Source organism: Puntigrus tetrazona, chromosome 3 (assembly GCF_018831695.1).
Source record: "Puntigrus tetrazona isolate hp1 chromosome 3, ASM1883169v1, whole genome shotgun sequence".
Lineage (NCBI taxonomy): Eukaryota > Metazoa > Chordata > Actinopteri > Cypriniformes > Cyprinidae > Puntigrus > Puntigrus tetrazona.
In genome coordinates, this window is record NC_056701.1 from 20,743,788 (window position 1) to 20,768,058 (window position 24,271).

At 41.1% G+C, this 24,271-nt stretch overlaps 1 protein-coding gene across 1 annotated transcript; it reads left to right on the forward strand.

The window, feature by feature from the left end:
• vat1 (vesicle amine transport 1) lies at positions 1 to 23,812 on the forward strand. The gene is made up of 6 exons (XM_043233766.1): positions 1 to 763; positions 6,315 to 6,522; positions 12,835 to 13,005; positions 14,345 to 14,434; positions 16,964 to 17,205; positions 18,826 to 23,812. The coding sequence occupies exons 1-6, from the start codon at positions 308 to 310 to the stop codon at positions 19,102 to 19,104; spliced, it is 1,446 nt and encodes a 481-aa protein (XP_043089701.1). The 5' UTR covers positions 1 to 307; the 3' UTR covers positions 19,105 to 23,812.
• Positions 23,813 to 24,271: the final 459 nt, after the last annotated feature.

The window sequence follows — 24,271 nt, forward strand, 5'->3', positions numbered from 1 at the left end:
CACCCTTAAATCCATTTCTCCGGGCTTTGCAGCTCGCCACGCCTCGCCTCGTTTTTTCTCAATAGTTGTCAGAGCCTCGGGTCACTCGCTAGTCGTCGTGAGGCATCTTCCACTCCCTTTCTTTCTCTCTCTCTCTGTCTCCCTGTCCTCCACCTTCTCAGGCTCCAGCATCCTTTTTGCAAAGGCTGAGAAAACCGCGGACCGCGAGGCAGCTCGTATACTCCAGGTCGTCTGAGCTCTTTATCCGAGGCAGGAAAACAAACGCAAGTCTTTTCTCCTCAAAAGTTCTCGACTCAAACTCCCGACCATGTCCGGCGAAGACGCACCTGCCCAGCAGCAAAACGCCGAGGAGCAGAAGCAGCAGCAGCAGCAGCAAGAGACCAAGACGCCCGCCGAGTCCCCAAAAACCGAGAGCAAACCAGACCCACCGCCCAGCAGCGCCTCCACCGAGGCCGCCGCCGCCGCCGCCGACACCCCGGCGCCCGCCGCGGAGAAAGCCCCAGAGGAGGACACGTTCAGCTACCGGGCTCTGGTGCTCACCGGCTACGGCGGGTACGATAAGGTGAAGCTCCAAGTGAAGAAGGGGAAGCCGGCTCTCAAGAGCGGCGAGGTGATGGTGCGCGTAAAAATGTGCGGGCTGAACTTCGCTGATCTGATGGCGAGACAGGGACTGTACGACCGGCTCCCGTCCCCGCCGGTAACCCCGGGCATGGAGTGCTCCGGGATCATCGAGGCTGTCGGTGAAGACGTGACCGACAGAAAAGTGAGTAAACTCCTCGCCTAATTCATCTGTACGGCCATTTTTTTCGTTAACGCCGTTTATTTTAGTGCACTTTCAACGCGTTTGTTATGGAAATGTTTCCACAGTGTTTACAGTTCATAGTCTGTGCAAAAATAATGTCAGTCATTCAAAGAGACAGCTCGTTCTCAAACTCCTGTCACATTCACTCGCCACCGGAGACAAAAGAGGAGCGGGAGGGGCACCGATAGCCTCATTTCAGAATCACCGGAGCTCTTGTCGCGCTGACCCGAGCAATGGGCCGGAACGCTAAACGTTCACGGGAGAGCGAGCTTTGCTTGTGCGCGCGGCGAGTTGAAAGTAGCAAACCGCCTGCCGATACTTTTTGTACACAGTTACGCAAACACGGCGTTCCCAGCTTCCACCGTCTCCTGTAATGGAAGATGAGCGTTGAGTTTATCGCGTCCCCGTGTGGATGAACCACCGCCCCTTTTTCTCTCAGCGCTCGCGAAGTCTCACCTGAGACGCGCCGCATCCGCGCACGTGCGCGTTTAATTCCAGACGTTCTGAAAAGTGGCGAAATTAAGCTCTCGGCGGGTTTAATGCACTTTTGGCGGTTTGCGCGAGCGACAGCGGCGTCAAGCGGGCGCGTGGAAGACTCTCCCCACGCGCGGAAAAAAAAGGGCGAGGCGCGAGAGGGGGGAAAATGCTAATCGCACGCGCCCTTTGTCATCTGCCTCGCGCATTGTGACACCGACATACACTCTGACATCATTCATCTTTCCTGCCAGATTTTTTTCTCTCTCTCTATCCTCAATTTGGCCTCTTTAAACAATAACTAAAGTTTTTCTTCCCTTTATATAAACGCCGACGCCTGTTTCTGCAGGCATAACGCCATTGCAATACAATTTCTTATTACCATGTTTGATGCAGTTGGCCGGCGGATATCCATGCGATTAAATGGGACAAATAAATCTAATTCTCGGGTTACTTTTTCAGCTCCATAGAAAACGTGGTGTGACGTGGACTAATTGACTTTCTATGTGCTCCATATGAACAAATCGATGAGTCATGCCTGGTGGTCGCTGAGCTCGTCTCCATGGCAACGTATCATGGCAACGTCATGCACCGGCTCTCAGTGTGAGAGTTGGTTGAAAGGGTTTGATATTTGTATTACCAAGAATAAACGCGTTTGATGAGAAGCAGTGGAGGTAAGTTGTTGAGGAATTGTGCGAAATTCAGATTAAAGCCTGAGAGTGTGTTAACAAAAAAGAGGAGAGAGAGAGAGAGGAAGGAGAGCGAGCACTAGGCGTTGGCTGATGGGTGATGCGGAGGAGGAAGATAATGGTCCAGCCCTTCCTCAGCCTCGTCTGTCACCGATATTGAATTTAAAAGGTCACCGTCCACTCTCTTTCTCTCTGTGTATTACCATGTCAGCAAGCAAACAATTGCTTCTTCTCACATTGGAAGACCTGATAGTGCTTGGCAAAGCTGACATTGTTTGGTGAGCATGTGAGGTGAGGAATTTGCTGATTGTGGCGTCTGGAAAATGACACGCTCTTTTTTTTTTTTTTTTTTTTCTTCTCCTCGGAGGAAGAGATGGAGACGCTGTCTCTGTGCACACCGCTGTAGAGGTGGACGCTAAAGACTGTGACATCCTCTCACATGACCCGACAGATGTTATTTTTTTCAAACTGCTCTCTCGTGCCCACTCTCTGTTTATATTAGCATTTTTGTCATGAATAATTCATGTAACTTGTTGCTTGTGCACACACACAATATTTATCAGAGTTCTGCTGCGAGGATCAGATGCATCTGTTCACAATTATCTTCCTCTGGACCACATTGTCAGCCTGGAATTTCCTCTCTCTCCCTCCCTCTCTTTCTGTGTGTGTGTGTGTGTGTGTGTGTGTGTGTGTGATTTGACAGGTCGATGATAAACAGCAATGCAGTGAATATCAGTAAGTGAACAGCAGGGACACGAGCCACTAGCTGAATGTGTTGGTGCCGTGTAACATTTCTGATCGAGAAACCGTTTTTTTACCGTAAGGTTTTTGACATGGAAACCTGACATGGTTTCAAGTACTCTCATTTAAGAGCAGTTTAACGGCACCATAAAAGAAGAGTTATGGGTTTATGAGTCGTAGTCTGAGATTTCTTCAGTTAGTGGTAATATAAGAGTGATGGACATGTTAGAACTGCATCAATGTGGAAAAATAATAAAAGCATTTACTGAGGTGTAAGGTCACGATACAACAAGAGGGGTAACAGTGTTTCACAATGTGCAGAGAGTGGTTACAGAAGTGGAAACAGTAGTGGTGCTGTGATGGAAGTATGACCTAATTTGACAATTGTAGGGTATAAACAACGCGGATGAGGACAAAACGACTCTCTAAGCCTAGTTTTATCAGGTGCAGTGTAAAAACAAACAATAATAAATGGATGTCGACAAGTCTGCGGTACCTCTGTGTGCGTTTTAAGTGCTTTAACTTTTAACAATTTAACTTAACTTTTTTTTTGTTTGTTTTTTTTTTTCAAACATTTAATACTTTTATAGTAAGGGAAAAAGTTCCAAAAAAGCGCCTTTTTATTTCTGAGTAAGAGACGATAACATTGCTGCCGAATGGCATGTTGGTAGTTTATAGGAAGATATGATGGGCTCATTATCTTAAGTCTTGTACTGGTCACAATTCTTGATACTTCGTTGCATAATTAGGGTTAGGACCTCTGCAGGTCTGAAAAAATAAAATGTAAAAAATGAAGAAAAATGTAAATATTCCATGTAACCTGTCAGTTAATGGGAAGTCATTAAGCTGCATAAATAGTCTTATTACTTATTGAATATTTCAGTAAGTAGATAAAATATAGCAGAAATATATAGTAGTTAGTTACATTGGTGCTTCCTGTTTAAATCAACAGTGTATGGACTGCTGTTTTTGCATGGACTGCACCCCACTTGGAGCATGTGGGGGTTAAACGTCTAGCTCAGAGGCACAGTGGTGATAAAACAGGATTGTGATCTCAATATCTCTTCGCCCCACGTGGGATTTTGAGCCACCGTCCTTTGTGTTTGCAGCCCAGAGCCTCAACCGCAGGACTGCTGCCACCACATACAAAACAAACAAACAGATAAAATAGACAAAACCAGTGCCGGGAGACAGAAAAGCTTTATGGAGCACAATCCCGCTCATTTCCACGGCAACAAGATTAGAAGTTCGCCGACAGATGTATTGCACGAGCCAAATGCATTAGTGAGGGCCACTTCACTCTTCAAAGTCTGTGTGAGCACGTATGTGTGTTTAAGTGTGTATGCATGCATGCAGGACAGGAAGAGACTGGAGAGACACGGGAGAGGATCACAGTCAGTGACAGACATCTCACAAGACCTACAGCTGGCCTTGATCTTTGCAATCTCAGCTGAAAAGTATGTTTGTTCAGCGCAAGCACGGAATACAAAGTATGATGAGTTAGTGACACAAGTGTGACTGTTTTGCAAGTCTGACGAAGAAAGAAAGAGAGAAGAAAGGTGGGGGAAGAGGGCAGATTTCCCCGTATGGTGAGTCATGATCACAGTTCCTGGCCGAGACTTAAATGTCCATTGATCTGTGATGTGCAGAAAGTCCAATTAAAGGAGAAAGAAGAAGAGGAATGGCAGAAAGCAAGACTGAGACGTGGAAGACGAGAAGAGAGAGAGACAGGAAAGACTGCAAACCGTGAGGAGAGATGAACTGGGGCACAGATGTATCGGCTTGGGAGTAGTCCTGCTCTCTAATTGGACTGTATAGACAAAGATGCCCATGTGTCCCTTGGGCCTATTAGACTGTGTGTGTGTGTGCGTGTCTTCCTGTCTGTGAGGGAAGCGCTGGGTGTATTAGTGTTTGCATTTTGCTTTTTGAGAAAAGCTTGTGCGTGGTTCCTGAAGCTCCGTTGAACATTTGTGCCAATTTTGTGTGTCCTTAGATGGAAAAATAAAGAGAGAGGTGGTTCTCTCTCTCTCTCTCTCTCTCTCTCTCTCTCTCTCTCTCTCTCTCTCTCTCTCTCTCTCTCTGTGTGTGTGTCTGTGTTGTCTTCTCTCAAGCTCATTGAGGCTGAAGGATCTGCCTGCCCCCCAATGAGAGGAACTGATCTTTAGAAATAAAGAAAGACGGAGGTAGAGGGGGAGATGAGAGATGAAAAGGAGCGATAGATGGATCAAGAGTGGTTGGAGGAAGTCGGATGTTTGTGATGCTAGTGATTGAGAAAATACACAAGTGGAGGACGGGACATAAGTGTTGAGTGTTTTTGTGCACGTTACAAAGGTCGGGCCAGTCAGTGTCACTGCTTTTATGAATTTTGCAAACAGCTTAAAGGTGAAGTGTGCCATTTGTTGGCGCCAGTGACTTCAAACAGAATGACAGTCTTTCTTTCTTTCTTTTTTCTGAGCGGCTCGGCTGGGTTGGATATAACAACACTGGCTCAACCATTGATTTGAAAACATGGACCATTAGTGGTGCAGATATTAGCCTGGGCAATTCATTTAGAGGTTTATTAGTGGTACCTCCTATTGCTCATTCTGTTTTTAAAGGGATAGTTGAGCCAAAAATTTAAATGGTCATTTGCTCAACTTCATGAAGTTGCGAACCTGGAATTTTCTTTTGTGATATTTTAAGGAATGTTTTTGTCGATAAACGGTAAAAGCAATGGTTTTTATTATTTTACTAATGTTGAAAAACCCAGATGATTGAAGAAGTCCAGCATCGTCAACCAGAAAGAAATCTATCCTTTCGCTCAGAAGTCAGGTTTTGAAAGTCAATTTTAATTAAAATTCACAGAGTCAACGAAAAAAAAAGTAATAAGCATGGATGATTCCCTCATAATGGCATGCAGGAAATGGTTTCTTTCCATTTCACAAAATATTTGATTATGCTTCGTCATGTACGTGTTCAACATCGCAACAAACTGCTGTAGCTCAATTTCTACTGCACAAACTCACTAATGGCGGCTTAGATTTATGCGCTACAAATGTGTGTGCGTTTGCATTCCTTGTTTCTCTTCATTCCAAAGGAAGTAGTGGAAGTCTGCTCAATGAGTTTTCCTGTATCTGTGTGTGTGTGTGGGTCGCCAAGGTAATTGAAGGATTTTCAGTTACAACCGATATTATCATACAACTCTAAATGGAGCACATTTATCTGCTCCAAGATAAAGATTAGCGAAACCAACAGTCCAGCTGGCCAGCAGCACAGGTTTAAATATTTCGTTGAGGTATGCTAACTTTCTTGAAGGATAATGACAACAAAACATACACAAGAGATCTCCCAGATCTGTGCAGCTGGGCGATTGCCCTGCCAAAAAACTGTTAAAAAAAATACTCCAACGCTACGCAAAACGGCAAATGAACAAATAACCATACAGACCCGCGGAGCATTATCACATCTTCTCGAATGCACTCTTAATGTTAATTGATGTATATTCAGCATTGTTGCAGCGCTGCTATAGTGACTGTGGCACAAAACACTGAAAGGCATATTGTTGCTGAAACATTCCATGGCTGTTGTCCAAATGTTCCTTGAACGTTTCTCTGTTTTCTTGTCTGCAGGTGGGTGATAAGGTCCTGGTTCTGAACCGGAGCGGTATGTGGCAGGAAGTAGTAGTGGTGGCGACCACACACACCTTCCTGATGCCTGAGGGCATGAGCTTTGAGGAGGCGGCGGCACTTCCTGTCAACTACATCACCGCCTACCTGATGCTCTTCGACTTCGGGCACCTGCGTCCGACCCAGAGCGTGCTCATCCATATGGCTGCAGGTAAGCGTGAGCGTGTGGAGATTATGCAAATGTATTAGAGGCTTCACAAACGGGATTACATGCAGCCTAATGTAGTTATATTTCCACGAGCTGCAGCACAACGGACACATCCATCATGTGCAGGTGTGTGTAAGTATTTGTTTATACATGGTCCTTGCAGCTGGCCAAAGGGGAGTCCTGGGGCTTTTTACAGCATCGAGGGAGCACAGGAGTGGTTTACATTTACTTACGCGCTTCTGTCGTCATTCGTGGGAGTGCATCAGCGAGTCCCTCACGGCCATTAACTGTTTCCAAGTGTGGACCCTAAAGGGATTTCTTGCTCGCCGTGCAGGTGTATGTATGTGTGGGGGCGTGTTGGGAATCCGTGCTCTCTAAAATAATGAACTTTGGGAGATGCTGCAAGTGCAGGTGCAGGATTGAATAGTTTATTATTTCTCGGGGGATATTTCTGTAGGTGTCAAAAAAATCTCTCATCGATAAATTCATACGAGCAAGTCCCTCTGCAGCTGTTTAGTTTATAAACGTTTAGGCAAAGTGAAGACCATTCTCTGGCCGAATTAGAAAGCAGTGACAGATTTTTGGGATGATAGTTATTTGGTTAAACTGTGATTACACATTTATTTATTTAATTATGCGACATTTAAAGTGATTAAGGGTTTTCTATTCGAATGTTGTACGGGTATGTGGTTGTTAGTGCGAGTGTATTGATGATTCAGTTTGTGAGCGTGTTTGGTCTTTAAGTATGCACTTTTGTTCATGAGGATCTTTTTAGTTATATTTAATGGCCAAAGTGAGGGGAAAAACTATTTGCTGTCAGTATGAGGAAGGGGGGGGGGTGAAGGGTGTTTTAAAATATTACATCTGCCTGTGAAGGAAAATGTTGGGGACGCTAGTAAAATAGCTGGAATCAGACAGAGGGGAGTAGCTAAATGCATCAGAATTGCTGATAAAATCTGAAAACTTTGAACAAACTGCTCTGGTTTGGTACGCCCTCCACATACTCAAGAAATACCAGAATTTAAAATGCCAACATCATAATGAAAAGTAGGCATAACACGCAGCTGTTTCCTGGCTGACAGCTCTGCTTATACAGCCAATTCAGATTCGTTCAATTTTAAACATGGAAATTGTGTTATGAACAAACTTTGTTCATAATTGAAGTATTTGATGTCTAAGTATTTGTTTGTTATTGTTTAAACAAGCTAAAGAGATTCATTGCAAGATGACGGTTAAAGCCGTTTATTGTAAGTGTAATTAGAGCCAAGCACCGCATTGGCCTCAGCACTAATTACTGGTCAAAAAAAATCGCTAAATTGTCATTTTAGCTTACAATGTCTGGCTTGATGTTACATGCAGAGCTGGGTAGATTTTGAAATTGTAGTTCATTATTGATTCCAAGTTACACAACAAATTGTAGTTGGTAATGTAATCTGTTATTACACATTTTAGGTAATGTAATCTGTGTTTTATATATATATATATATATATATATATATATATATATATTTTGCTCAGTTTATTTACTCCTAAATAAAATTTAATTTAATGGAGCCTCCCAAATTCTGAAGTGGGCTTTTAGTAGTATAGGCCAGTTTTTACAAAAAGCATTTTATTTATTTATTCATTTTTTTTTTTTTCAAAGTGAAATAACCTGATGGAGGTATTGCTGTGTTTTGTATGCAGCACTTTTACATTAGCTGATTGACTTATCCTGAGAAGCGCCTGGAGGACTTCTGTCTAACTGCTTGGGAAGTCATTGCACATCATTGAAAAAGCATATGAGATGGTGTCCATGTTTCACGGGCTTCTGTGCACTCGTAGTAAACTAATGTTTCTCTCCTTAGTGGTATGCGTTTGTATAATCACTGTTTTATGCTCATTTGTGAGCATATCAAGATATCAATGAGCATAAAAAAACTAAAACAAACGGCATATTTGTGTAAATCTTACATAAAACCATTCTTGAATGAATTGCAGTATTCATTTTAGTAGGACAATTTACGCAAGAATGGATTTACGAATTATGTACACAGGAATCAATTCTGCTTGCTTTCAGTGAATGAGGCCCAACGAACGGACTGAAATATTCTCATATTCCCTCTCTGGGGTCTGATATGTGTCTGATATCCCCCGTGAATGCTTATGGACATATGCATCAGACCGTGTGGGTGTGGATGAAGCTTTGGCTCGGGCTGGAAGGAAACGCTCTCATCCAACTGGAGTGCTGCAGAAACCAGAATTCTCAAACAATCTCGAAAACGTCTTCTGGAACCGCCACCACACCCTGAAAGAGAAAAGAGAGAATGTTTTAAGACAAAACTTAGTAGAAGTCACAAGTATTTGCAGAGAAATCAAACCAGAAACCCCCATAATAAATAGAGGTCTCTGGTCTGTCATTTCTGGAGTGAGGGCGTCAATCACAGATGAGTAGTCTGTAGTTATGTAGCACGTCGCGTTTCTCGTAATTATAACCATCAGTCTTTGTTTCAGCTTGTATGTTTTCTTGTTCTTGAGATTGTATGTGTGTGTCTATGAATGTTTGTGTGTGTGTGTGTGTGTGCACGCTCAGGAAGCCCTTGGTATCTCAGTGCACAGGATGTTTTTTGAATTCGCTGTAAAAATGGAAATGTTTCCTCTAAGTTTCCCTGAGAGTCAGGAATGGCACTGCACCTACTTATGGAACATGCACAATTTTAGGCAAATACTGATGTATTTATAATTATAAATCATTTTCTTATAAATAATTAAAATAGTTTTTAGTTAAAGCTTTCCATTCAGCAGCAGTGCAAGGGAACTGAAGCTATCTGGCTTTAAGGCTGCATGAAAGTGTCCGCTCACAAACAGACCTCGATAAATACAGGTGTGAACACGGTCCAAAATATTTTGTGACCGGATCAATCAAAGGTGTTTGAAAGCGCGTATGATCACAGTGCATTTGTAGTGTAAACGCTTAAAGAAAGTAAGAGCCGCCTACTTGTTATAATAGTTTGTTTTATCTGGAAAGCCTTAAAGGAAAAGGCATGGATGTCAATGGGCGCTTCGCTCGTAAAATAAAACAAACATCACATTCAAACCAAAAACAGCATTTCAGCATTACAACATCCAGGAAGAGCAATCGTCGTCTGCCACGGTTTATGAAATTGATTTCTAATAATATTTTACTGTCTTCTTCCCCTGTAATTTTTCAAAAAGATTAGTTAATCCGAAAATGAATTAATTTCAGGCCGGGGTTTCTTGTACGGAACAAAAGATGTTTTGTTAAAATACACTGTATGACTTACATTCTTCTAGTCTTCTAAAGTGCAATAGCTTTTTATGCTAAAAGTCTTCCCCTCAAACAAATCGTTATTAATTGTTTTGAAATGGCTTTCATTTTTATATTTTCAGTTTTCATTTAAATTTTAGACTCTTTTAGTTTTTCTTTAAACTTAATTGAACTTGTTTATGCTCTTTATTTTATATAACAAAGTTCACAACGACAGCACTGCGGAGGTGTCAAGTTTTATTTGCAGGTGTTGCAACTGACACTTTTTATTTTATTTTATTTTTTTTAACTCATATACTACGTTACATCTCTTGAATTCCAGTTTCTCAGCATAAACTCGCTCCCTTTATACGTTTGGACATGTGGAAATGTGATCCAGTAGCTTATAGTTGATTTTTATAAACGGCCAGAACAAATCAGAGCAGAGTACAGCCTCTTCATTGTGACAGCACCTCGTGCCAAATACTACACCATTATCTGTCTGATTGGTGTGACTCGCTTGAATTCGACTGACCAGTCGCTATCTGTTTTATATGGTTTGCTGGACCTTCGTCTTTTAGCGCCGATTTGAGATCCAATTTGAAGAATCAGATATGAGAAGCTGTGTTTAGATTAGCACAAATTTACAGCCTCTTGCTTTTGAATGCGGTCAAAAAAAACTCTCAGTGAAACAAGTCTCTCTCTTTCTCTCGGTGTCCTCTGTTTGCACTGAGGGTGTGGGCTGAGCGCTCGTATGTTGGGAATCTGCAGAATTCCTCAGCGTTTTGGGGGAAAATTCCCTCTCGCTAGAGGAGGGTGATATTGGGAGAGTAATATTGTTGTGGCCGAGATCTTTGGATGCCAAGCCTGTGTGTGCGTGTATGAATGTGTGGATAGAAGGAAGCATAAAGAGTTCACTGTGCATGCGTTTCGCCCTCGTATGCCCTTGTGTAAAACCATCTGATTAGATGAACATTGCACTTAATTTTCTTAAATAAAATGCCACGCGATCCTAAGCACAACATATTAAATGCAAGAATCTGCTTGTGTAGCTCCAGATTCTTTACGTTCTCTTGCTCCCCACAAACCAGTTTGATCAGCGCACTTATATTTTATTCAGAAACACTTTGCTAGGATTGCTTTTCAATTACAGTGCAGCCTAAGAAGTCTTGCTTCTAGCCAGACCTTTGACTAAATGACATATGGTCTGGTCCTCACTGCAGCTTATTCTGGCCAAGAACTGCCCACTTAGACAGAAAGAGACCTCCTGAAGTGACAGCTACAGCTTTTTATTTAGCATGCTATTTAGAGGCGTATTTATGTGAAACGCAACACAATAATATGCAAGTTGTTACCAAACATTAAATGAACTTCCTTACCTTGCCTTGTTAACACAGTTAGTAAGGCAAACATATTACTGTTAGGGAAAATATGTTATTGTGTTTTTTTTTCATACACACACAGACAGACAGCTATTAAGCCTTGTGTCTAATTCAACATAATGTCCCATGGCCGAAACCTAGTGTGGCTTTACTACCGGTGCAGAAATAGTAAAATTCACACAGTTAGCAATTGCTTGCGACCGAGTGAGGAGAGTAAAGTGCACATATTTTTGGAGATTAGCAGATATGAGCACACATGAAAGAGGTTCATTTAGAGCGTGCGAGGTTTAGGGGATCTCTTGGCAGCTCGAGCACAGGTCTTGTGATCGGAGCTCAGTGGTCATGGGGCAGCCTGGCACCGCACCCCCCCCCACACACGAGGTCCAGGGGACGAGACGAGACGGGAGAGACAGCAGGTTAAAAGCATGATGTGTTCTCATGCATTGTGAGCCCTCTGACAGAGAAAATGGCGGCCCCGCTGCTTTCAGAGAAACCAACTCTTCCTGAGTCGCCATGGCAACACAAACTTCATTCACTAGCGAGTGAATGAGGGAGAGGAAGAGAGGGCCAGTTTAATGAAGTGATGGAACTGAAAAAGATACTGTATATGAGCACAGAGATTCAGTGTCGCCCCTTACTGAACTCTCAACTGGTTTATTCTGGCAGAGTAAAGGCTAATAGACTTGCAGTGTGTATGGATACATGGTTGTATTTAGCTGTGTGCTGTGGTAAATAATCATTGTATATTGTAAATAATCAATACAATTGTTACGCAAATTGTAACATTTGACTAATAGCAACTGCATAGTTGAGGTTGATACATGCAGTTTTTTTTGACTTATGAATTAAGAGCATCAGGTTTTTTTTTTTATCATGTATAGATTTTTATTTTAGACTGTTAGAGCACTTGATGATCACATTTTATGAATATCACTGTACGTACTGTATGCGCGCTCTATTAATTTTGTCATTAGATATGCTTTACCCTTTATAGGTTCATGCACTGGTGACCTTTTAAAGACACAGCTCTGCATCTCTCTTTGAAACACACACAAGACACGCAGTAAAAACTGAGATTAAATGGATCTGCTCGCAATCCATGTCTGATGTAAATGGCATCTTTAAGACATTAGACCCCAGACAGAGCTCATGATTGGTGACCTGCTGTCCCGGAGCCTCTCTCAGTCTTGAGGTTAAAGCTTAAAAATACTATGCTTCGAAATGACTTAAAGATGTTAGCTGTTGCTGTTTTTCAGTAGTAACGGTATTAGACTTTGTATGCAGTAAACGGTTCTCATAAAACTTTCACCATAAACCACCGCATTCAAACCTTAAGCTTTTATCTTCGAGTCCGAGTTTCTTTCTGATGAATTTGTGTTCCTCAACAGAAAAACAAATGCATGACTGTAGAAAAACATTAGAAAATACATAAATACATTGATCAAGGTTACTTGCCTTTGAAAACGTTTGCAAGTTAAACTAGGGTAATGGCTTTGTTACAATGCTCCTAATGTTAGTACATGTGTGGGTGGGTGCTTGTCTTTAAGGTCATACGGCTGCACTGAGCTTTGTCCTGCTGTAGCCTTTGCTTGCGTGGTTCTGTTCTTGTTTTGAGATGGTCAGAACAAAAATAAGTAGCGTTCGGGGGACTTCTCGTTTCATAATTTGTTTTGTTTCCTCCTGTAGGTGGTGTGGGCATCGCTGCCACTCAGTTGTGTAAAACGGTAAATGATGTCACAGTGTTTGGCACCGCCTCGGCCAGCAAGCACGAGGTCATCAGCCAGGGCGGAGTCACGCACCCCATTGACTATCGGACGCGTGATTATGTGGAGGAGATACGTAAAATCAGCCCCAAAGGTGAGCGCTCACTCAGTAAACCAGCTTTCACGAACAAAACCCACCGTTTAAGAGGTTTGGTAGGTTTGGTATCAAGATATTTTTTGACTGTGTATTTATATGTATTTTTTTAAATGACTGTAATATTTTCAGGCTTTCTGTTGATAACGTAATACGCTGGGAGTGGTTTCTCACACTAAAGACTGAAGTTATGATGCTGAAAGTTCCGCTTTGCATCACAGGAATAAATGAAATGTGATGAAATTAAAAATTTAAATTATAGTAACATTGCACAATATTACAGCATTTCTAACTGCATTTCTGATCAAATAAATACAACCTTAGTGAGCAAAAACCTTCCCCAAACATTTGAAAAGTAGTGTATTTGTGGTTAATAAAGTCGTTTTCAGACCACCTGTTAATAATTAAACAATTTTAAATGCAACATGTTTCCTTGCTGACTAATCACCACATACACATAAAAAACTATCTAGATTGTTTGTTTCAGTTTGTTGTTTTTGCTTTGGGTGCAAAACGCCTTGTGTGTGTGTGTGTGTGTGTGTGTGTATATATATATATATATGTGTATATATATATATATATATATATATATATATATATATATATATATATATATATATATTAAAGATAGAATGGAAACTAACATGAGAAACGCTTTCTGCTTTTTCTGTTTCAGATCGTTTGTTTATAATAGATCTTAAAGTCCATCTGTCCGCTCTGCGTTTCTCATTTATGTTTTTGGTTGTATATCTAACTTGTATATTGAGGTTTTGTTGCGTGTCAGTTGTAACTCTTAACACCCCGTCCGATAAAACATCGTTTACTCTTTTTATCTTATCACAAAAATGTACAAAACAAATAACTTCCCTTTTGTTTAGCTTTTTCCATGACCGAACATTTTATTCGATGTACTCCTCTGACCATAACAGTCTTAGAAATGTAGAAACACAGTATCGCATCGATGACATTCCAGTCCGGTCAACACGAGAGCAGCTCTAACCCATAAACAACTGTTGAATAAGGAACTTCAGCAATGCATCGACGTGCTAAACTTGCTGTTACGGTGGAGTGTTAAAAAAGAAGAACTTTCATTTTTACTGTGCATAATCTAACCACATAATCGACATGCGCTGCTGTAAACACACGTAATAAAAAAAAATCATTCCAATCTCCTAAAATATATTAGTGTCAGTAAAAAACTGAAAAAATTGTGTTGAAAAGTCTCTCATGCACATTAAAGCTGTATTTATCAGTTTTATAGATACAGGGTACATGTAGAAGATGCATTAAGATGAATTTGGTCATTCAGAATATGTGTCTGTCTTCCTGTGTGTTTTAGGCTTGGATATTGTTCTGGATCCTCTGGGAGGCTCTGACACCCATAAGGGCTACAACCTGCTGAAACCAATGGGGAAGCTCATCAGCTACGGTGAGACTCGAAAGACACTCTGAGCATCAGCTCGCATTCACTCTGCCTTTTCACGTCACCTCAAATAAATGCTGCGGGTTCGATCTGTAGTGCCGAGGTTTCGCTGGTTAAATAGAAGAAATCCTAGCAGACAATCGGAGTAGCTTGACGGTGACGTTTACAGTAAATCAACTTCAGAAACACAATACCCGGAACAAGACCCCTTAAACAACATGGCGTCCTGAAGTCCCACCCAACTGTCTTTGTCCCTCCGACTCTTTCTCTCGCTCACTCTCTTCCTCTATCCTGCTTTATCAGAACAATGGCTCCTCTATCTGACACAGAACCCAGAATGTGTCCGAATGTAGCAGACTGGGTCAGGTCCAAATCACAGGCCAACTCAGAGCTCGCTTTGTGTGAATTTGTGTGTGTGAGAAAGAGAAGCAGAGAGAGAGACAGAGAGGGTTGTCATTGCTTTATGTGTACATTTCCCCCTCGCTAATGGTACGATAGAGTGTAATTTACTCTAATATTCTTTGTCATCCCAATATGTGGCGTTTTGATCTCATTTCATGCTAATAAGCCACCTTTGAAGTGAACCGGCAGAACGATGGTTAGACCGTTAGGAAATGAAAGAGAAGATGCGCGAAATGAAGGGGATAATCGCGTGGAGAGACACTAAAACGAGAGAGAAAACAAGCGAGGGAGTGACAGACATGGGAAGCGACGCGAGAGGATGTGCGGACAGTGAGCGAATGAAGATGGGTCAAAGAGTGCAGTGTTGGAAACGGGAGCGAGCGAGCGAGAAGGAGGGCCAGAGAGGCATGTCATTCCTCTGTAAATGAAGAACGCTCACTGTGAGAGCCATTAAGCAGTAATTCACCCGTCGGTCAACCGCACACACATTTTACATGCAGAAAACTCACACAAATACCTATTCATGCTCGAGGAACATGCTCACAGTTCAAACGCCTCGCACACATGCTCACAAAGACATTTTTACATGCTATAGGACGTAGGACTGGTGGTGTGATGGTAGAATATGATGGAATGTGTTGAGAGTTTTCTGAATGGTTGACTGTTTTATGTTGTTTATATGTGAGGGCAGTAAAACTCATCATTATTTTGTTATAAATAAAATATATATATATATATATATATATATATATATATATATATATATATATATATATATATATATATATATATATATATATATATATATATATATATATATATATATATATATATATATATATATATAGTTCTGAATTGGAAAACAAAATCTCTCTTTAGTATTTAATTCACTTATTTATCCAAAACAGGCATTGGAAAGTAGACATCTAAAAGTCAATATATGATGCTTTTAACAATACAGACTGTCAAAGCACTTAACAGTATCAATATAAAATATAAAACCATTCCCATTTGTTTATTTTGTTGATAATATTCTTGAAATAACTCTGTTAAACTCACAAAGACATTTATTCAAATATACAGTAAAATGGTAATGTTGTGAATTATTATTATTATTATTATTATTATTATTATTCATGTTGTTATTATTACAGTTTATAATTTTCTGTACTAAGTTTGACTTAATATTTTAGTAGAAACCATAAAAAAACTTCAAAAGAACAGCAATTATTTAGATTCGATTTTAGATATTTTAAAACATTTCATGGCACATTTGATCAATGAATCCTTAATAAAAATAATAAAAATAAATGTTAACAATTTCATTTATATTACACATATTTTAAATTCATGTCACAATCACATTTTGGTGAATAAACACTATTTCATATTAATATTAGTGCTGCCAATCAATCTTAATCGCATTCAAAATAAGTTTTACAGAATGTGTACTGTATATTTATTATGTGTATGAATACACACAAATACAGCATATGTTGAAAATATTTACATGTATCTATTTATATTTATTTAAATTATATCATATATAAATATATTTAAAATATATAATTTTTCTTTAAATACAAAAATATGCCCATATTTTATATTATACACACATTTAAATAAAAACTTTTACTTTGGATGATAAGAATACTTTGAATGATAATTGTTTGAATAATCTCATCTTAATAAACATTAATAATATAAATATTAGTAACATTTGTATTTTAATTCTATTTTATCTTTTTGTAATGTAATCAATATTCTGTTTATTAAAGCTAAGTATAAATATTTTCAATAACTCAAGGCAGTAACAATTTCAACAATTGTTTAATAGTTAACCTTTTAACTATTTTAGACTTTTTCGGGTGATCAAATCTCTGTAAATATTGTCACAGACCAATAGGAGAGTTAAGTTGATTGCTCCCTAAAATCTCCCATGGATCACGTTTTAGGTCCATTTGTAGTCATATGTTGATGCTATGCAATATTGCGCTCAGTATAGCAGATATATATTATATTTGAAAACACTTCGGTTATATCTCCCATCCATGAATCAGATTGTGAAAATGGATTCAAAACCCCAATGTAAATGCACTGAAGTATATCGGTGTTTGTGTTTGCACCCTGCAGGCGCTGCTAACATGTTGGCGGGTCAGAAGAAGAACCTGTTTGCAGTTGCTAAGACCTGGTACCAGCAGTTCTCCGTACACACCCTGAGCCTGATCCAGGGAAACCGCTCAGTGTGTGGATTTCACCTGGGCTACCTGGACTCTGAGACAGAGCTCATCGCTCAGGCCATGGCAGCTGTTATGGACCTGTACAGACAGGGCAAGATCAAGCCCCGTATTGACTCCACCTACCACCTAGAACAGGTGAATGAACGTGTGTGTGTGTGTGTGTGTGTCTGTGTGTATGGGGTGGGGGTGTGTATCTATGCCAGGAAGTTGAAATCGATTTGATTAAATATATGCAAGGATGTTGCTTCAACCACCACCCATGCCTTGTACTCCTTCCACCCTTTGATCAGTCATTCTTGCCTCGTCCCTCACTTGTTCTTTCATCCATCTTTCCCTATTATTTCTTCTCCTTTCTTATCTCTCCTGTTGCTATGGAGACGTCTCTTCCTGCTTACAGTAAGTGAGTGCGACCACGAGCTGATGCTTTTATGACGATCCAGGCTTTTATCAGCTTCGTCAGACTTTGGTGTTATTGAAGATTCGTAAAAGGAATTATGAAGTGCTTTCACATTCAACTGAAGCGAATATTTCACAAGACTTGAGCTGATGAGAAGAGCGGTTTGAAGCGCTCTGTGTATGTTGATCTCCCTGTCCTTCGCTCTCATTTCCTGTCTCATTCTCTTTCCTCAATCTGTCCACAAGTCAATCGTCAGGGCCAGGTTGCTTTTCCCCGTTGCTAGGAGATGGCTCGCTGTTGCCGTGGTGCTAGTTGTTAGGTAGAGTGGTAAAGGAGAGGTGAACTGGGGGGGGGCAGGAGACAGGTAGACTGACCAGAGACTCGCTGATATACTGAACACTGAAAGAGGAAGCACACCAATTTATCATCTATAGTTTAGCATTGTATGACTTTTGTTTATATGTCTAATTATCTATGCTAATTTATCTGTTTTTAAAATGTGTGTGTGTGTGTATGTGTATATGTGTATGTATGTTGTGTGTATGCGGATGGATGGATAGATATTCTATCTATCTTAGTATAATATTATGAAATTTATATTATATTCTATTGAATGCGTATTAAATAAATTACGATTACATCATAATTAAAAAAAATATTATTTTTTATAATTACTTAAATGTATTTGTACCCATGCATATTTTTTAACAATATATAACAAAACAAATACAATTATTTTATTACTAATTATTGAAAGCCATACTGCTATCTAGATTTGAGTACTGGCCACTGAGGAACAGTGATAGACAATATATAGAAAAATATTTGCTGATATTCAGAAATGATATAAATAATCTTTTTTTTTTTTTTTGTGAATTGCAGTAAATATGGTGAATGAAATGAGAACTGAAGTGCAGGCAATTCCTGTTAGGTGAAGAGACTTTCAGCCACCATAACAAAATGTTTCTGAACCAAATCATCTTCCCTGCCTTTTTAAAGACCCTCTAGACCTCTGGTACTCAGGGGCATTTCTAAATTTTTGTTCAATAAAATGCTCTTTTATCAATTCATAGTTCTCACGTATGTAAATCCAAAGGCTTGTAGCTAGAGGTCATCTGCCACCTTACTCTCTGGAGTAAGAGTAAATTGGAGACATGAAGAATCTCATAAAGGGTGTTTGTGTGCGCGTGAAGTTCAGTATTAGATCAACTGTCAACAGCTTGTTAGATATTCTTACCACAGCAGATGGCCAGTCAAGCTGCTCTCTCTACCGTTTCTCATCCGTACCCTCACCAATGTGTCTGTCCCTCTCTCTCTCGCTCACTCTCTCACTCTCTCTCTCGCTCTCTCCTGCTCAGGTTGGTGATGCCATGCGTAGGATGCAAGAGAGGAACAACATCGGTAAAATCATCCTTACCACCGAGCCCATGAAGGAAGAGGAGAAGAAGGAGGAGGTCAAGAAAGACGAGGAGAAGAAGAAAGACGACAAGAAAAAGGATGACAAGAAGAAGGAAGACAAGAAGAAAGACGATGTCAAGAAGGAGGAGAAGAAGGAGGAGAAGAAGAAGGAAGAGGCCAAGAAGGATGACAAGAAAGCGGAAGAAAAGAAGGAAGAAGCCAAGAAAGAGGAGAACTGAGTGGAGAGAAACATTGTGGATGTGCTTTGTGTCTGTGTCAGCGGTTTGGGAGTGGTCTGAGTGTGTGTGTATGTTTGTGTGTGTGTGTGTGTATGTATGTTTGTGTGTGTATGGAGGGGTGTATAGTGTAATTAGCTTAACCCCAGTTGATTCCTGACATTAGACCTGCATTTCTGCAATCATTCAATCAACAGAATTCACACACCACTTATGTTCACCCACACACACACACACACACACACACACACACACTTTATACACCAAGGGAACACACCACTTTATCATTCTGTTGTAACCCGGTAGTATTTATTCCCGGTTCTGCTGCGTCCTTTCTAACTATTTCGTATGACTGCATGCCACTGAGGCGTGTTAGGGCAGTATTATCCTTTTTGTAACTATCACCGCAGTGTTTACTCAACCAACGTCTTTAATTATATAACAAAATAACTTTACTCTGCTCCCTTTAAAATAGTACTACCATATCCTCTTAATGTTATTCCTGCCAAACTAATGCACTATAAAATTATTGTATACCACTGAAATATTCTTTGTAGACGCAAACCAAAAACCACCTCATTCGCTCTCTACACCCCTCCATGTGTTTGCGTATCCACCGTGAGATTGGCTTTTCTGTACCCTTACCGTCTCTGTTCTGAGGTGGGTGCACTTGTGTGATTCGCCACACGTCATCAAAAGTGAGAGCGCTTCTTTTTTTTTTTCTGCCCACCTTGGCGTGCAAAAACAAGAGCACCCACCTACACTCCCATTGTTTATGTTGTTTTCCCCTCATTGAGCCAGACTCACTGACATGCATTCAAGCCCCGCCCCCCCGGAGGAGTCAGGGCGGTTTCTGATTGGCCGAGAAGGACAACAGGCTTCTTTTATGTGTACACATGTGCACGGCGCAGACGTTACCCCAAAAACTAACAAGGGTGTTTAGGCTTCAGCTGATCAATGCTCCATGTCATTAAAACAGGGCAAGCGCCAGGGTTTTAATGAGTCTAGCTTGGCAAGCAGGACCAATTATAGAGAACATTCTCCCAGCCTTTTTTCCCATCGTTTCACTTGTATCAGATGTGGACTCGTAAAGACAGGAGTGGCCTTTCATTCCAGAACCTCCTCCAGGATTCCTCAGGATCCTGACGCTTTCCGCCCCTCGTTCCCGTGACGGCTTACCACACGATCATGCTGACCTGCAGCTCGCATTTAAATATGATCTCCCCTCCGTCTGGCTTTTCTAACTCCACTCTCTCTCGCTCTCTCCATTTCGTCATTGTGGTTGGCATAGCAACAGCAGTTAGGCTAGTTAGGGATGACAGTTAGGTCTCACCCCCACATCGCGGACAGACGCAAACACACAACCACTCGCAGCTTCTTTTATACCATAAACTTTGGTGGTTTTATTTGCGTGCGTTTAGGAATGTGGCTACACCCTCTCTTAGACCTGTCAATCAACCCCTCTGGCTCCTCCCCCTCCCGTTTCTCAGAGAGCAGTAATCTACTGCCTCCGCTGGTGATTTTATATGCATTGCAATGCTATCATTCAAGTAATCAAGAAGACACCTGCTGACCGCTCTTTTTCTTTTCACACCGTGAGTCTGGTTCATTTCAGTGAGTGTTTATGTGAAACAAAACCAGATCCCTTCTTTTATATGTGCGTTTGTTGCGTGCGAGTACGTGTTTCTGTATTTGACCGTCTGTCCTCAGGTTTGTTGTCGGATTTAGATTCAAATGTTCTTTCTTTCTGTCTCTCTACCTCCCTCATGCTACCTTATGCTACCGTCTGGCATTTTAACCGTCTCTTTCTCTCCTCCTCCATCAGTTTCTAACTCTCACCGTCACTCTTGAATATTCCGGCCCCCATGAACGGCCTGCATTGGTTTGCACTCAGCTTGCACTTATAGAGAATGGCGGTTCCACACCCGATCCACCGTATCTCTGATTCCCGTCCGGGTTTTCACATTCTCGTTCTCCCACCAACACACTCGCTCTGTATGCCCCTCTAAAACTGAGAAACAAGCGTTTGAACGTGCATGGAGATGCTCAGAAAGCCACATTGTTCGATGCATGCTCGTGTTTACATAATCGCTACGAGTGCAGATAACCGGTCAGGCCCAGAATGCACTGGGGTGGGTGTGGAGCCAGCCATACTAGTCTGAAGAGTCACCGTGTTCCAACTCACCGAATCCCGATCCGGTTTTGAGTTCTGGATCCAAGGGATTGAGTTTCAGTTTCTTGTTGTGTTCCGCTGGTTCTCTTCCTGTGTTCCTGTGGATGGTGACTCAGAGCACCAAGTGACCCTAACTAACACTTCAGTGAAAAATATCCGTCCTCTTTGTGTTATGTTTGATTTAATATTGTTTTGTATGTTTGTTTGTTTTTGTGGTCTGCATTTCAGTAGTTTGAGTTCAAAAGGCTTTGCTGCAGTTCCTCTAAAATGTGATGAATCATGTGATTTTGTTGGTCCTGACCGAGTGTGCCAAACTTTTTCGTGAAGGCATGACCTTCGCTATAACTGTGCTTACTGTACTGAAGAAAAAAAAAAACGAAGAATGAAAGATGAAGAAAAAAAAAAATACCTAACCGTCTGTGGTTTTTTTTGTCAAAATGACCTTGCAGTAAAAGATCTTGAGATTCTGAATTCGCTCCTGTCGTGTGTGGTCGACTACGCCCTAAATATTATTGGTGCTGACCGATTTCCGAATAGTTTTGTTTTCCGCTAACGTTCGAATCCATGCAAAACCTCTCGTTTCTCACTGTGCCTCAACCGTAGACCAACACCAGATTGCCTCCACGCATGTTTACACGCGAATGCATATACACGCACGTAGACAGTAGTTCGTCCCTAACGCCGTCTCAGCTCTGCTGTCCTGAAGGGCTGGAATCTCATTCCCACTGATCTGAAACCCCCCCCAGATCAGGTGTACTGTTGTTTACGGATGCACTTTTGTGTATCATGTGGGTGTTTGTAGGAAATTAGGTGTATTTTCGAACCTATGACCCGAGGTAACCCAACAAAAAGATCCAGCAGCAGTCAGAACGAACGAATGATTCATGTCTGTGTAGTTTTCTGTATTTGCTGGCTATTCGTTGTTTTTTGTTTCTCGGTGAATGTACAGTAATAAATCGCTATCCCAAAAGGATAGTTCACCTAAAAATGAAAACCGCCATTATTTACTCACCCTCATGTCCTTTCAAACCTCTGAGACTTTCTTTGTATGTGAAGTATAAAAGAAGGCATTTTTCTCCACGCAATGAAAGTCAACGGTAACCAAAAGAAATGTTTTCGTTCCCAACATTCTTCAAGATCTCTTTTTTTTCCTTGTGTGCATGAAAGAAAGAGTCATGCAGGTTTGGAATGACATGAAGGTAGGCCAATCATACAATTTCCATTTTTGGGTGAACTATGCCTTTAACATCTAGTCTCAGAGGCTCGTTCACAAGCAAACCCTGCTGCTTTTTCATTTCCAGATGATCCAGCGGCGACATTCCGGTTCTGGAACTCATCTCGGCTGCTTATGACATCAGAGCGGCTGTCGGTTCGGTTTCGTCCCCGGCTCTGTCTGCATTGGCTAGCGTTAAGCGCCGCCGGGTCCGTTCAGAGACCGTTCGGGTGGACCCACACCCAAAAACAATGACATCTGGCCTGGGAATGCTCGCTTTAAATCTCTGAAGGTTTAGACGTTATTATAGCGCGATGGTTTGGAGTATTCTTCCTCTTCCTTTTTTTGGAGCCCACAACTGCTCCACAATGAGCTCAGCTGCAGGTGCGAGTGTCTCTCGTGGATGTGGAATTGTGCGACTGGGAGCCAGAGAGAGGCTCGGATCGGGCCAAGCTGCTTCCTTCCTCAGTCTCTCAATCCAATAGCTTTCCCAGAACAGGAAACGCCCCTCAGGTTTGCAGAGTGCAGAATTCCCGCTGCAAAGGCAGCCTTAACTAAACCGCATCGCGCCTAGACGTTATTTACGACGTTAGATACTCAAACGTAGTGCGGTTCGGTGTGCCTACAGTGAAATGTATTTATTAATTTATGCGTTAATGAAACCACTAATGAAATGAAGCTTCGGAAGGCTTTTAGCTCTAAATTTATACGGCAGATGTATTTGCCTTCTCTTTGTCTGGCACATATGAGAAACAGTGAGTCATTGTGGACCGTTTCCCACACAAGCTCAGCGTAACAGGTCTATCTTTGTCTCGCGAATGCACACTGCACACATCTCGCTGTCTTAATAATGCACTTTTTATGTACATTCGGATGCACACTTGCGCTAATGAAGATGCATGTTTTGGAAACATCTCGAGTCACAAAAGGTTCCGTTTGCACTCTTCTTGTGAATTACAGTTCCAACTTTCCTGCTTGGCTTTTGGACTAAAGAGCCAATCAGAGGCACCAGCTTACATTCCTGTTCACTGATTGGTTCCAAATTCAAACCCGCCCCTATCTGTTAGCATTAATGCTCCTCCTCCTCCACACACGTCAGAGAAGCACCACGGGTTGTTTGTGTTGTTGTTTGTTTCTTGAAGCCCTCCATCAAAACTTCTTCATATAATTTTGAGAATCTGAAGTGCTGCTGTTTCTGTGCTTGACTCTGGGTTGGTTGGACTGCGTGTGGTCATGAGGACCGTAGAGTTCATAACGCTTCTGTGTGTGATGTGACCATTTTGCCTTACATGTTTTCCAGGACTAATTAAAGAGCATAACTAAAAGAGCTGTTTACGGAGTCGTTATTAAACATGCTTCAGCCATACATGCCTATAGAGAGATTATTTAGGTATATCAAAGGGGATTTTATTTCAACCTGAACTGAGGTAATGTAGAAAGAATAGCGCAATCACATCTGACCTGCTTTTCTGACTTGATATGTTTGCTTATAGACTTTTACTATACATATTGAAAAATGCTTAAAACAAGATATGTTTACTTTAAGATAAATCTTTGAACAAGGTACATGCTTAACTAAAAATGTAATTTGCTCCTGTTTACCGATGTGGTAAGAATTCAATTTACATGGAAAGCAAGTCGTAAGTTGTTTTTAGGTACCTGTCATCACAAGTGTTTTTACTTGTTTTAAACAAACCAAAGTAATTTTTGCTACAAGAAGAATGGATATATTATGCAATTTTCCTTCTCATGTGAATGAGATAATTTAAGGCATTCTACTGGAA

What these genes read in the sequence shown, in the direction of transcription:
- vat1 (XM_043233766.1), top strand. Translation starts at nt 308, where the DNA reads ATGTCCGGCGAAGACGCACCTGCCCAGCAGCAAAACGCCGAGGAGCAG. An exon ending in ACGTAAAATCAGCCCCAAAG is followed by an intron (nt 13,006 to 14,344) that starts GTGAGCGCTCAC and finishes TGTGTGTTTTAG; the next exon opens with GCTTGGATATTGTTCTGGAT. An exon ending in CCACCTACCACCTAGAACAG is followed by an intron (nt 17,206 to 18,825) that starts GTGAATGAACGT and finishes TCTCCTGCTCAG; the next exon opens with GTTGGTGATGCCATGCGTAG.